The sequence below is a fragment of the Ceratotherium simum genome, chromosome 20, assembly GCF_057802395.1.
Source record: "Ceratotherium simum simum isolate JZ-2026a chromosome 20, ASM5780239v1, whole genome shotgun sequence".
Classification (NCBI taxonomy): Eukaryota; Metazoa; Chordata; class Mammalia; order Perissodactyla; family Rhinocerotidae; genus Ceratotherium; species Ceratotherium simum.
In genome coordinates this window covers 36,437,087-36,450,600 of record NC_141919.1, presented here as the reverse complement: position 1 = coordinate 36,450,600, position 13,514 = coordinate 36,437,087, and the positions used below count along the sequence as shown (strand labels likewise).

The window sequence follows — 13,514 nt, the reverse complement described above, 5'->3', positions numbered from 1 at the left end:
TACAGACAAGATTGGGGAAATAAAATTACTGTATTAGTTATTCAAATAACTTCTGCAAAATGTTTTCTTTTTTAAGGAGACACTTTTATCTTATCACTGCAGATTTAGCTATCTTAATTGATGAAAATTTCCACCAGTGCTCATGGTCAAATTAGGCTGCCAAATCTGACTTCATTTTCGTTGGAAAAAATTGAACTCACTTTTCAGTCCAAATAAATCTATTAATATGCATTTTGAGAAAAATTATAAAAACATCAATAAATTATGGACTGCATCTCGTAGGATAGATCACTAAAACAGTTCAGAATAAAATGTGGAGTTAATAAAATTAATTTATTCAGTTTATAATAGAAGTGTGATTTCTCATTACTTAATTAGTAATGATGTGCTATAATGTAAAACTTAAGGTTTTTTGTGAAGTGAAGAGTATGTTAGAAGTCATGGTATTACTTTGATAATATGGTTCCATGTGTGTATCACAATCTGGTGTTGGACTTTAGGAACAAATTAGTTAAAGGGCATATATAAAAATATTTATTAATTTTGCTAGATCTCATGGTCAAACTTTTTATGTATTTAATGAAAGGAGAAGTTATGTACTGCTAAAAATTAAGTGCTTTGGCATTTAGATCATAACTTATAATTTTATTTTTATTAACAAGATGTAGAAAATTTTAAAGATGAAATGATAAACATAACTGAAATAAATATTTTGATATTTGATTAAATGGGTTGTAACTACCTTATTAATTGATACACATAGTTTCTGCAGGGAATCATGTAAAACTTCCATCCACAGGATTTATCCATTTTATCTTATAAATTTAGTAGGTCCAGGAAAATATTCAAACTGAATTTAAAGAAGTTGGCATCACTTAACATGTGTTCAGGGGCTTTTCTTCCCAGGTGATGACACCTCCTAGGGATGAGTATCAGGAAAAGTTGGAAAGAATCACTTACCTTCGAGTACATCGGGGAAAAAGCCATTTTTAGTCTCGGACATTTTTGCTTTGCTCTCACAGGATACTTTCTAAAGAGTGATACGTTATTAAAATAGACAAGAATGCAAGAGGTGAGTTCATTACTGTTGCCCCACTTCACGTTGTATCTGAATTCTGAATATTCCACCATAGACCCAAATATCAGGTTTTAGCTACCCTTTACTTGTATGTGTATAGTCAGGGAAAGAAGGCACTTTTCCAGGTTCTTGGTGCATATATTAATCGTTAAAGGAGGCTTTCACATAGCAATTCAAATCAATTACTTTGGCACCCAAGAGAGTTCTATACCCTGGACCAGTGCACTGTGTAAGTCAAGTCCGAGTATACCTTTATTTTGTAAAGAAGGAAGGGTACAGTTTTCAAAAGAGGGACGGGAATGGATAGTCTCTGGGAGCCTGTAGGCCTGTTCTCAGGTTTCTCACTTTTAGGAAAGAGAAATATATGGGATTGCAGGATCTGGAAATCGAGTCCCTATGTCTGCATTCCTCTTGGAAGGCCTATGCATACCCCAGGTTTGGGCATATCATAGTTTGAAATCCACTGAGTCAAGGCATCTCCCAGTGGAGTACTGCAGAAATTCACTACTCTGTTCACTTGACTCTAGGCCATCCCTGCCCTCAACTCTGTCTCTGTGATTTTCAGTGTGGGGTGTTTCTAGGGTGTATGTCAGCGTCACCTCTTGTAATTTTTCAAACCAAACATGGACTCTTCTTTAGGGGGGTTAAGGCTCTGTGGTTGAGGTTCATCCAGCACCTTTGTCAGCTGCTGTTAACAGCTGAACATGTGCCGTGTCCCCCAAGGTGACAACCATTGCTTGAATTAAACTTCTGGACTCGTGTCAGATTTTTATGTCTAAACTTATAATCATTTTCACCTTATAAAATGTTTAATATTTTCTATATCCTGTGAACAAGAAATAAAATTATCTTATAAGCTTTCCACAGGTTTTTGCCTTTAGTATTAAGGCTCCTTACAGTCTGTGCATCTGACATTTTTGGACTTATCTCCAGCTATTTGCCTAAAGTGTTACACATTCTTTGGATATTTAGTTCTCTTACACACACCCCATTAGTTCAGTGGTTCTCAAAGTACGGTCCCTGGTCAGCAGCGTCAGCATCTTGTGGAGCCTTGTTTGAAATGCAAATTCTTGGTCCCAATGAGTCAGAAACTCTGAGGGAGGTGGCCCAGCAGTCTGTTTTAACCAGCCCTTCAGCTGATTCCGTGCACATAATGTTTGAGAACCCCGCCTTAGTTCATCTACCTACATTACTCTCCTCTTGTCTGGTCTGCTGAATTCCTAGTTGTCCTACAAGACCGTGCCTTCCTGGCAGAGTTGCCCTGTCTTCTGTGTCCTACAGTACTTGATCAAGTCTCTTTTATAGCATTTATATTGCTTGCATCTGTCTACCTTGGAAGCTGGAGGCCACCACATAAATTACTTTCACATCTGCATGCAGCACCTGCCTTGGTGACAAGTTGTTAAGTGCAGGTGAATGAATGAATGTATGCCTGAATGAAGGAGATGAGCATTTTAGGAGGAGTGGTGATCAGTGAGGTCAGCTGCTGTGGAGAGATCCTGGAGAATAATGACGGACGAAAGCTGTTGGATTGCATAGTAAGGCAGATGTTGGTGACCTTTGAAATGCTTGCTTCAGCAGAGTGACGGGCAAGAAGCCCAGATTGCTGGGAGTTAGGGACTTCCAAAATGATGAAGACTTACAAGTTTCCAGAGTTTCTTATTGACTGTTTATCTGAACATGTGGTAGAAACAGAATTTGGGAGAAATAACTAAGTGACCTTAGGCCAGTTACTTAACCTCATTGAGCCTGTGATCTCCAAATAGGCAATGATAGTAATACTGTGTGTGTTTAACTTTTTTTAAAGGATTAAATGAGATCATTGTAACCTCCTAGAATGATGCGTGACATTTAGTTACTACTTAAATGGTCATTTCCTTTACTTTCCCCCCAAATACGTAATTATTTTTACTTATTAACATTGAAGGCGTCCATCATCCTTTGTAATTTTGTATAAGATATGAAATTGTTAAGAATAGTCTCATTGCAGTTATCGGAGAAATTGAGAATTGCATTTAGCTTGGAGCTAACATACCTTTAGTTGAACCACTGACAGCTACTTGGAAATTACATGGTATCCGGCTGGAGAAGTATCCCAAAAGGTAGTTGTCTTAGACAAGGCTCTTTTAGATACAAGTTGTAGAATCCTACTTCAAGCAGACATGAGAGAGAGAGAGAGGGATTTTGTTGGCTTGTGTCACTGAAAATTACAGGGTTAGTACCAGCCTCAAGCACTGCCATATCCGTATCTTCTGGATCAACAATATTGTCAGCACTTGGTCTTTCTCAGGCCATCTTGCAGCCCAGCTGCAACTGCATGTGGCTCTTGTTCTCAAGCATATTTACCAGCTATACAATTTGGGGAAAGAGAAGAACTTAGTTCTAACTAAACTTTAGTTCTCACTAAAATCCTGGATTCAATCTCACTGTTCAGACTTAGGTCACTTGCCCATTCTTGAACCAGTTGCTGTGGCCAGGGGACTGGGATATACTGGTTTTCCAGGCCTGGCTTAAGGAATCTTTCATTCTGTGAAATAACTGGTACTGAGTGTAGGGGAAGAATGGTTCCCCAAAGGGAAATCCAGTTTCTGTTACCAGAATGAAGGGGAGTACATGCAAAGGAGGCAAAATAATATCATCTTATTGTGTAGAAAAGTGCCTTTTCAAACTGGGCTGCTGGGAACTCGAGGGGTCCTGCTGAGATGCTTAAACAAGTTGAAGGGAAGAAGAGAGAACAAATAGTTGGAAGTTCCCTAATCCATGCTCACTCTAGCGTTAGCAAGAGTAGCTTCACTTCTATATATTTTGTATACCCAATTTCTGGTTAGGATTTCATTTGAAAATGGAACTTTGGCAATACTGTTGGTATAGGACAATTTAGCAGATGGTTAGGCCCATAAAGTATAAAAGGGTGACCATCTTTTCCCACTCTGTCCTGCTGAGCAAGTCCTTGCCCTTCCTTTCGTTTATCCTCATTGGCCCTACCCATATTCCTAACCCTGCTAAGATCCAGACTTGAATCCTCCACAGCCAGGCAGATAGGAGGAGCATGACATTAGGCAGAAGTCTAGTTCTCAATTTACCAATATTACGACACTTAAAAAAATCATCAATTACCGTTTGTTCACCAAGGAGATAGCCCCAAAAGTTGTCGACAACTTGGTGACTCAGTATGATCCCACAATTATAAAGCAGAAAATTTTGGTACTTTCAAGACATTTGACAGATCGTAATCTTTGATGATATGTTTATGCTGAAACTTGCAGTTGACATCGGCAAGCTGGGCAGTCTAATATTTTCCAAGTCTGCGTCTTGTGGCTCATCTCCCAGGTGATTGCTCCCTAAATCACACTCTTAGGGCTTTTTCCTTTTCTACTGTTGACTTTCTCTAAATATCTGGCCCATCCTTTCATCCTTCATATCAGAGCCCAAATGTGCCCAGGTGCCTATTTGTGTAAATAAAGTTTTATTAGAACACAGACACACCCATGGTTTAAGTCTTATGTGCTTTCCCTCTACAGCTGTCCCCACTTATCCATGGGGGATATGTTCCAAGACCCCCAGCGGATACCTGAAGCTGCAGATAGTACCGAACCCTATATATACTATGTTTTTTCCTGTACATACATACCTGTGATAAAGTTTAATTTATAAATCAGGCACAGTAAAAGATTAAAAACAATAACTAACAATAAAATAGAACAATTATAACAATATACTTTAATAAAAGTTACTGTAGATCTTAGCAACCTCAGCATATGATTTTTTTTCTTTCCTTATTAAGTTGAGAACTTTTATCTTTTCACTGAAAGGAAGCACTTTTTGGCTTCTCTTTGGCACGTCTGAATTACCAGCATCATTACTCCTGTGCTTTGGGGCCATTATTAAGTAAAATAAGGGTTATTTGAACACAAGCACGGCAATACCGTGGCGGTTGATCTTGGCGATAACCAAGATGGCTACTAAATGACTAATGGGCAGGTAGTGGACACGCTGGATGAAGGGATGATTCACATCCTGAGTGAGGGGGAGCGGAGAGCGCGCGATTTCATCACGGTACTCAGAACGGCGCTCAATTTAAAACTTATGAATTGTTTATTTCTGGAATTTTCCATTTAATACTTTCGGACTGTGGTTGACCACGGGTAACAGAAACCATGGAAAGCGAAACCACGGATAAGGGAGGGGAACTACTGTATAACAGCAGAAGTAAGTAGTTGTGAAAGAGAACTTATGGCACACAGGCCTAAAATATTTACTGTCTGGCCCTTTACAGAAAAAGTTGACCTCTGCTATATATTTATATGTCTTAATAGCAGCGTTCCTACTTCTTGACATATAGCATACTTATGAAGAAGAATCAGGTAATGTCCTTATAATACTCTCACTCTCTGACGTTCTCAAAAGCATATCTAGGGGAATATTGTTGCCTCACCTATTTGACCTGTGCTCTTTCAACTCTCTGAACAACTTCTCTTTGTTTCTGTACCCTGAACAGTTGAGTCCTCTTCATCCTCCAAAGCTGCCAGCCCTTTTTAAGGAGTGGGAGGGAGAGGAGTGACAGCTTTCCACCTGGCCCTCCAACACATTGGTACACACACCTGCAGATACTTAATGCACAGATACAAGGTCCAAACACATGGGCAAACATCAGGATTTCGTGTCATTTTATTTCCCCTCTACTGAACCCTCTTGATTTCGTATTTGTTGTGATCATAGCAGCGTGTTTTGTGAAGAAGCGTTTGATATAGGCCAAGAGGGTTGCTGAAGGGAAATGGAGAAGGAGCAGACGTCTTCTAATCTGGTCACTGTATTCTGTAAGCAGAGCAGCCACTCCTCAGAAGGCTGAGTGGTTAAGCTGTACTTGAAGAAGAACAGGGATAATAATACCTCTTTCCTGCATTTTTGCAATCTAAATGCCCTGTGGAGTGAGAGAAGACTTCAGTCCCTGGGCTTGTGAATCCCTTATCTTTCTCAAATGTTAAATTAATTTTTAAGGCTATTTATTCAAAGTTGACTTAACCACTAGAATAGGAAAGATCAGACAAATCAGCTGCAAGAAATGAAGTATGAGGAAACCCGAACTCTTTGACAAAGTATTCCTGGGAGTAAATGTGTTGAATGAAGCCAGCGGGTAAATGATAAGGGCCTTTACACTGTGGACGTAAGAAAGCAATTTATCAAGAGTACATGAACTCTCTAGTGACCACAAGTCAGGAGGAAACGAGAGTGGAGGAGGAGCCCTGAAAAAATACATTTGAAATACTGAAAAACGTGTGTGTGCATGCACTTTTAAATAGCTGCATTAATATGCAGAAATACTGGTCTATTAAAATAGGAGTTGCTCAGCATGCACATGTACAGTAGCCTATACTGTTGTGGGATACAGTGTTAGGAAGAGTCGTTGAGAAAGGCCAGGCAGTGGTTTAGGACTTGCGGAAACCTAGGGTATTCACAGGTATAGCTACGATTTGAGCCTGGTGGTGGTTGTGTGATATTCATTTGCCTGACTCATGAGATTAGATGACCATCTTTCAGGCTCACATGTTTATCTGTTTTAATCTCTAGAAGGTCATTTGTGTATCATTCTGACAGTTGCTCTAATGCTTTGGTGTTCTCTCAAGGAGTTCAAAGCACCTCTCATTCATTAGCTCATTAATTTTTTTTTTTTTTTAAGGAAGATCAGCCCTGAGCTAACATCCGTACTAATCCTCCTCTTTTTGCTGAGGAAGACTGGCTCAGAATTAGCTAATTAATCTTTGCAGCTTCTCTTTGAGCCTTCTAGATGAGACAATGTTATCTTCATTGTTCACTTTAGAGAAACTGAGGAAAAATGTAATTACATTATCTGCCATAGGGTTCCCATGAACTTAGATAAGGATGAAGAATAGAATTTTTGACCTTATCTTGGCTTTTAGATCTAGAAGAGAGATGTAATTTCTTCGATTTGAGGAGAAAAAGACCTAATTGTTGAAATACTAGTTTCATTAAAAGTATTTACTCTGAGAATGGTCATCCTCGGTTTTCTCTCCTGAGATAACACAATTAGCTGAAATAAGTAGAAATTCTCAAACTTTGATTTTAGTCATTTTTTTCCGATACTAAACTATTGTCAGAGCTATTGACAGCATGACTAAGTTGTGACTTGAATTTCTTTTGTTTCTCCTGGATAACTTTTAGAGAACATGCCAGTCAACACTAAACTATCTAACACATGTACAGCAGATGGAAAATTTGGAGAACTGGGTCTTGGGATAATCACCCTTGGCTAATTTAACTTGACTTAAATTACTAGCCCTCCACATGGATGTCAGCTTTCTTTATTCCCTCTAAATTAGCCCTTTTACCCCTGTGGTCTAAAGAACACGCTCTTCTTCCTCTTTAAACCATTCAGGTGTTATAAGGGGTGAATCTTATTCAAAATTGGTATTGGTTGAGCCTGCTTTTATGGCATGAGCTGGGAATTGTTTGTTCTTTGGTTGAGGGAGGAGGGCACCATGGTAACTTGGGTTGAGCCATAGTTGAGTTGGGCTGACCCGTAGTTCAATTAGCAAATTAATTAGTCAGGTTTTTAGAGCCGGCCACAGTCATTTAGAAATACCCTCAGTGGGCCGGCCCCGTGGCTTGGCGGTTAAGTGCGCACGCTCCGCTGTTGGCGGCCCGGGTTCGGATCCCGGGCGCGCACCGACGCACCGCTTCTCCGGCCATGCTGAGGCCACGTCCCACGTGCAGCAACTAGAAGGATGTGCAGCTATGACATACAACTATCTACTGGGGCTTTGGAGGGAAAAATAAATAAATAAAATCTTTAGAAATACCCTCAGTGGCTCTCTTTCTGCAAGTTGAATGTGTTTTGTGTTTGCTGTCATCTGCAGTTTATAAACATACCGAATCAACAAAAAAAAAAAGAGGCAAAACAGCAGGAGGTGGGAAGAGAACTATTTACATTGCGAAATCTTGCTTAAACATCTGTGGTTATCATCCATCTGTAGAAATGGAACTCAGATAACTTCCAGTAACTTGTTTCTCCTTTCTCTGTCCTCTCCCTTTCTCTATTTCCACTGATCTCCGGAACTTCGGGGGGACCGCCACAGCCTTGGATAAGCTCAGCACGCAGCACCTGTACCACCCCACCCAGGTGGAGATCGTGCAGTCCAATGTGGTGTTCGACATCAGCAGCCTGATGCTCTATGGGACACAAGCAGTGCCCGTGCGGCTAAAGATCCTGCTGGACCGTCTCTTCAGTGTCCTGAAGCAAGAGGAGGTGCTGCACATCCTGCACGGCCTGGGCTGGACTCTGCGGGACTACGTCCGGGGGTACATCCTTCAGGTAGGGGGAGGACGTTGAAGCTGGTGTCTGGCGCCAGCTCTGGGAGGGGTTGGGTGAGAGCCCTTGGCAAACCTGGTCTCCTTCCTGCCCCTCACAGGCCCAGGCACGCACACCCTCTTCTGGTTAAAAAGGTCCTTTTGGCAGGCTTGTCAGGGAATTGGAAAGAAGGAGTGATATCCCAACAGGCTGGTATTGGGCCTCAGTGGTATATATTAGACAGAACAAGCAGCCTATTGCCTAGTATTGTGTTGTTTGCATCTTTTTTAATTCAGCTCTCTCTCCCTACAACATGAGCTGTCTGGCTTCTCCAACAAGTCTTATTGAAGCCCTGCGAAAAGGGAGGGCTCTTTGAGGTGGGTGATGGGTGTGTGAAAATCTCAGATTTCACTTCATCTGGGTTTAGTTGGGCTTGTTCTCACACTTAATCTGTAGGTTTGGTATTTCCTTGGTTGTCTGTGTAACCTGTTTATTGCCTCCTCATCCCAGTCAAAGGAAGAGCTGTAACCTCTGTAAACCCCATGCTTTCATGACCGCTCAACCCACACCTTCCAAATCCTGCAGACATGGGTATAGAATTGGCCTTCACAGCACCTGTTCTTCCAGCCTTGAGCCCCTTCTTTGTGTCAGTGTCACTTCCGATCTGGTAAGGGTCTTAAGACTTTTCCGGGAGGCCCGCATCCTCCACTCTCCCCTACCCGACATCCCTGCCTTTTTCCGTCATTTTTTGCAGTATGTCATGAGTCGTTTTGCATTGTGTACTTTGCCTCTGAAATGTTTTTATGGCCATCTGTCTTCCTGCGACCCTTGAAGGGTAAATGTTGAAAACAGCATGTTGGGACACCCCAGGATCCAAAGACCACACTGGATGATGAAGAAGTCCTCCCTCCTGCCAGAGGAGATCACAGTTTGAGAAGGTAGAATCTGAAGTGAGTTTTGAAATTTCCTATGGGGATAATACCAGGAGAAATGACCCCTTCAAAAAAAAGTTGTTTTTGGCTCTGCCAGCCTTATTTATGCCCCGAGCCACCCTGTGTTGTGTGTGAGGCCTTGGCTGCCAGCTTGGTATGTGATGAGTAGGGGTGCCTCCAGTCTCCCCCTCATTTTAACCTGGCATAAAAACACACACATTCCTGTCATTCTCCTGTGTGGTACCTCCAGCTATTAGGCAGGGCAGGAGAGCAGAGGAGGAACGATGAGTGGACGTAGAGAAAGAGGGGAGGTGGAATAACCTGTCTGCTCCTGTGACTGCTTTAGTTAGCATAGAATTGTTTCTTGGTTCAGTTGGGATGTCAGCTTGGAAGGCACAGAAATTTGGCCCTCAGAAGATGAGATGTTGATGATAAGAGTAATAATTATATATTACGTTTTCAGTGTATAGAAGACTTTCACAAGCATTATCTCATTTGCCTCAGGATGGGGATGTTTCAGTGGGGTGAGTGGAAAGTTGAGTCCTGGGTCGTCAGGGGACCTGTTGGGGTACAAGGTCCAGGTGAAAGGGGCCAGGAAAAATAAAACGTGGAATACCACTTTCACAGTCCCTGATAATAGTGGCCTGGAGATGCATCAGTGCCACATCTCTCTGCAGTCGTTTCCACGACAAGATTAGTAATGTTCTTTTGGGTGGATTTTACCCCATAGGAAGGAACAAACCTCCTGCAGATTTTTGAATGGAACTGTTAGCTTGGCTAAGCACTCTTTCCTTTATTCAAAACCTGAAGTATTGTGCCCCATCTGGTACCATCTTCACTGCCTCTGCTGTGATGGTTCGTTCTATCGTCAATGCTGTATTTCACTTCCACGTGTATATTTTTGCCTAAGATATCTGGAGTATATGAATGGTCTCTTTCTGTCCAAACAAATAGGTAATGTGCATGCCTATGATTGTTTGCCATCTCAATAACCCAGTTCTCTGTGGCATTTTGATGGCAGTAAATATGGAATCTGCTAGTTGTTCTGTGGTGTGGTCTTCATGTTCTGTCTTGACCAGTGCCTGTTCTTTGTCTTACTTGAAATTATTATTTAGGTGTTAATTTTTCCCCAATGTTTCAAGATATCTCTAAGGCAAGCATAGAAGGTGTACTCCATATTTCTTTTTGTATGAGGGCTTAGGATTTAAAGATATAAAATTGCAAGAGAATTTAAGTATGAGAGGAAATTTCAGCAAAACCACAAACTAACATTTAAAGAGTCTCTTCTTTTGGGGTGAAATACTGCATATAAAGAATGCTGTCCTTTATTGTGATACTTAAGTTATAATTAATTTTCATTAATTTAATATAGGTTTTGAGAGTCTCAAATTTAATATAATCTGTTTCTCCATTCAGTGTCTAGAACTGGCATTTTGAGAAAATCATAGATGATTTTTACATTAGAGGAAGACTAGGTTTAGTTTCTGTCTTGTTTTATTGATAGAATTGATGTAATATAGATTTTATTTAAATGATGCTTTTTATCATTCAGCATTTCTCATCCACTTGTTTCTTGTGAAAACAGTTCTTGGTTTAGGAAAAAAGCAAGAGGTTGAAGGACACAAAACTTAGCAGTTATATAGTGAGAAAATGCTCATTTTGATTAAAAAAAAACATACCCCCAAAACAAGAGCTTAGACCATAGAAGTAAACCTTTTTCCTCTAAAGCAATGTGATTTGATTATTGGCCAAAATTCTAAAAGTTATATGTAGTAATGATAAGGTATGCACCAATGACTTTGTATATAATTATATATAAAATTTTTGTACAAGTAGACTATAAAATGTGCGTCCAAAGGTTGTGGAACCCTATAATGCACTATTAGTGTACAAGTCATTTTATCTGGCTAAAACTCAATTGTCTTGTAGCCCTCAAGGCATCAATTTTACCATTATTGCTCTCAACAGCAGTATATTGAATATTATGTCAGTTAAAGGAGAATAATTATCAAGGCAAGTTAGGGTGGCTGTTAGTCTTACCGCATATTGACTTGGTTAGCAGTTGGCTATAGATTGTGTTACTGGGCAAATGAAGATGTACGGTAAGTTGCACTGGTGAAGCCAGGATATTAATTTAACTCTCTCCGGGCCCAAACCTACATCCCTTATGTATACACAGCTATTCTTGGTTTCAGAGATAGTTTTGAATGTGGAAGAACAGCAGATGTCTGATCTGATTTTGAATTCTTGGATGTGGGGAAAAGGGGAGCAGACCATTTAAAACTATCCTTTGCAACCATGTATGAAAAGGTTATTAAAAGAACAAGAGAGATGGTAGTGATGCCACAGAGTCATTTAAAAGACTAGCAATGTCTTTCAAGAATCCTGTACTGTTTTGATAAAAATTACTTTTCACTTAGGTGATTATCTGTGTAATCTGTAAGCTAGCCAGCTGGGTATAAAATGTACTGTATAATTTGGACTACGAAGATTTAAGAATCCAGGTAATATCTTAAAGGTAAAGAACCCAGTATTCTCTTGTGTACCAATTAAAGTGTTCATTCAGAGAGTACAGAAGAAGTAAGGTAAATTTTATGCATTTTTCCACAAAACAGCAGAAAAAGGAAATATGCAATTAGATGCTAAAATCTAAATATAAAGGAATATAAGATGTTTTTTCTGCTGCTGAAGTGTAATTTTTATTTCAAGTCTATATGTCGTAGTACATTTATTGGCAATGAATAAAAGCAATGTCCTGTTCTTTCCCCATTTTCCCTGTCTTCGACCTAGCATATGAGACTATAGGTAGTTATCATTGTTGAATTAAATCATTTAAAAATCAAGTTTTCACACAGTCTGTTTTCAGTTTGAACGTCTAACTGACTTGCCTGGGCTCATCCACCAGCTCGTCTGTGGAAATCTCCTCCTTTGCAAATGAGTCCTGCCAGAATTCAGAGAACCATATCAGACACTCTGAATAATTAGCTGAGGTGTCAGCAGCCTTGTGAGAGCATGAGTAGTGACGCACATTTCAAATCACCTGTGTCTTGAAACAATCAAAACTAATAGAACAACCAACACTTCAGAAGAACATTTCCCAGAGTATTCTGGGGGCATTAGTCTTCCAGAGGTCCAACTTTAGATTTGGGAGGAACTTCACTCTGGATCTTTCCCTTAGAGCCTCAAGATGCACATTAGCGTAGTAAAGGCTCTGAGAAGTTCTGGAGTAAGTGGTCTGTGAGAGTAGGTACGTAGCTTCTACCAGCCTTTCCCAATTCATAGCCATTTCCTATCAAGCTCATCAGAAGTCTTCAATTCCTGAACACACTCAACTCTTCTTTACTTGCGGGCGACAGGATGTACGGATTCTTCTGCCCGGACTCTCCTACTCCTCTCCCTGCATGGGCAGTTTCCTGTCCTTCAGGTGTCAGCCAAAGTCCCACTTTTTCACAGAGACATTTTCTGTCCAGCTTAACCAGTATAGGTCTCTTCTCGTGTGGCTGGATCACAGGACTCTGTTTCCCTCAAGCCTCAGTCCAATTTAAAATCAATCAATTAATTAACTCAACTGTTAAAATGTTTTTGTTGGCTTCCTCCCTAGGGAAAGCCATAAAGGCAGGGTACCCAATAATATTTGTTAAACGAATGGGTAAAGAAACCTGCTGAAGATGTTTGCCATGGAACTCATGGAATATCCAATAACTTCAGTTGGTCCAAGGGGTCTTGAGGCTTTCTTCAGGCTTCCTAGGGACTAAATGCTGTAACAGCATCTGGGCTTTTGAGGGCAATAAGAAGAAAAGCAAAGGCTCGCACACCCCCTAGCTGGTGGTCTGTGTAAAATAAGTGTTTTGTGGTATCCATGCGGTAGAAAACGTCAATATTAAGCAAACACTTGTATTTAAACAGCCCTTTGTGGAGCAAGTTCACATACGTTAGCTCTTTGCATCCTCTCATACCATCCTCTGGTAGTTATTGCCAATGAATTAACATTAGGAGTAGTTGAAACTCAGGGTGGTTAAGTGACTTTCCCATGATCACAGAAGCTGTTAATTGGCACAGTTGATGCACTATAAGCTTCCTGAGGATAAGAACCACTTATCTCTTGTTCATCACTGTAACCCAGCACCCTGCACCCAGCCTGGCACATAATAATGCTTACTAAATATTGGAGGGAGGAAATTTTGAAATCTGATTCGTA

At 40.5% G+C, this 13,514-nt stretch overlaps 1 protein-coding gene across 16 annotated transcripts in view; it reads left to right on the top strand.

Moving 5' to 3' along the window:
- Window positions 1-13,514, top strand: part of BNC2 (basonuclin zinc finger protein 2) — a 414,875-nt gene that overhangs the window by 285,865 nt on the left and 115,496 nt on the right. For 14 of the 16 annotated variants that reach the window (XM_087444633.1, XM_087444632.1, XM_087444628.1 and 11 more), the window contains one exon: window positions 8,173-8,408. In XM_087444633.1, the coding sequence (XP_087300759.1) occupies window positions 8,173-8,408 (236 nt within the window). Of the gene's footprint in view, window positions 1-8,172; window positions 8,409-8,923; window positions 9,052-9,218; window positions 9,335-13,514 lie in introns of those variants that run through there. The other 2 variants (XM_087444642.1, XM_087444641.1) reach the window with 2 other exon arrangements.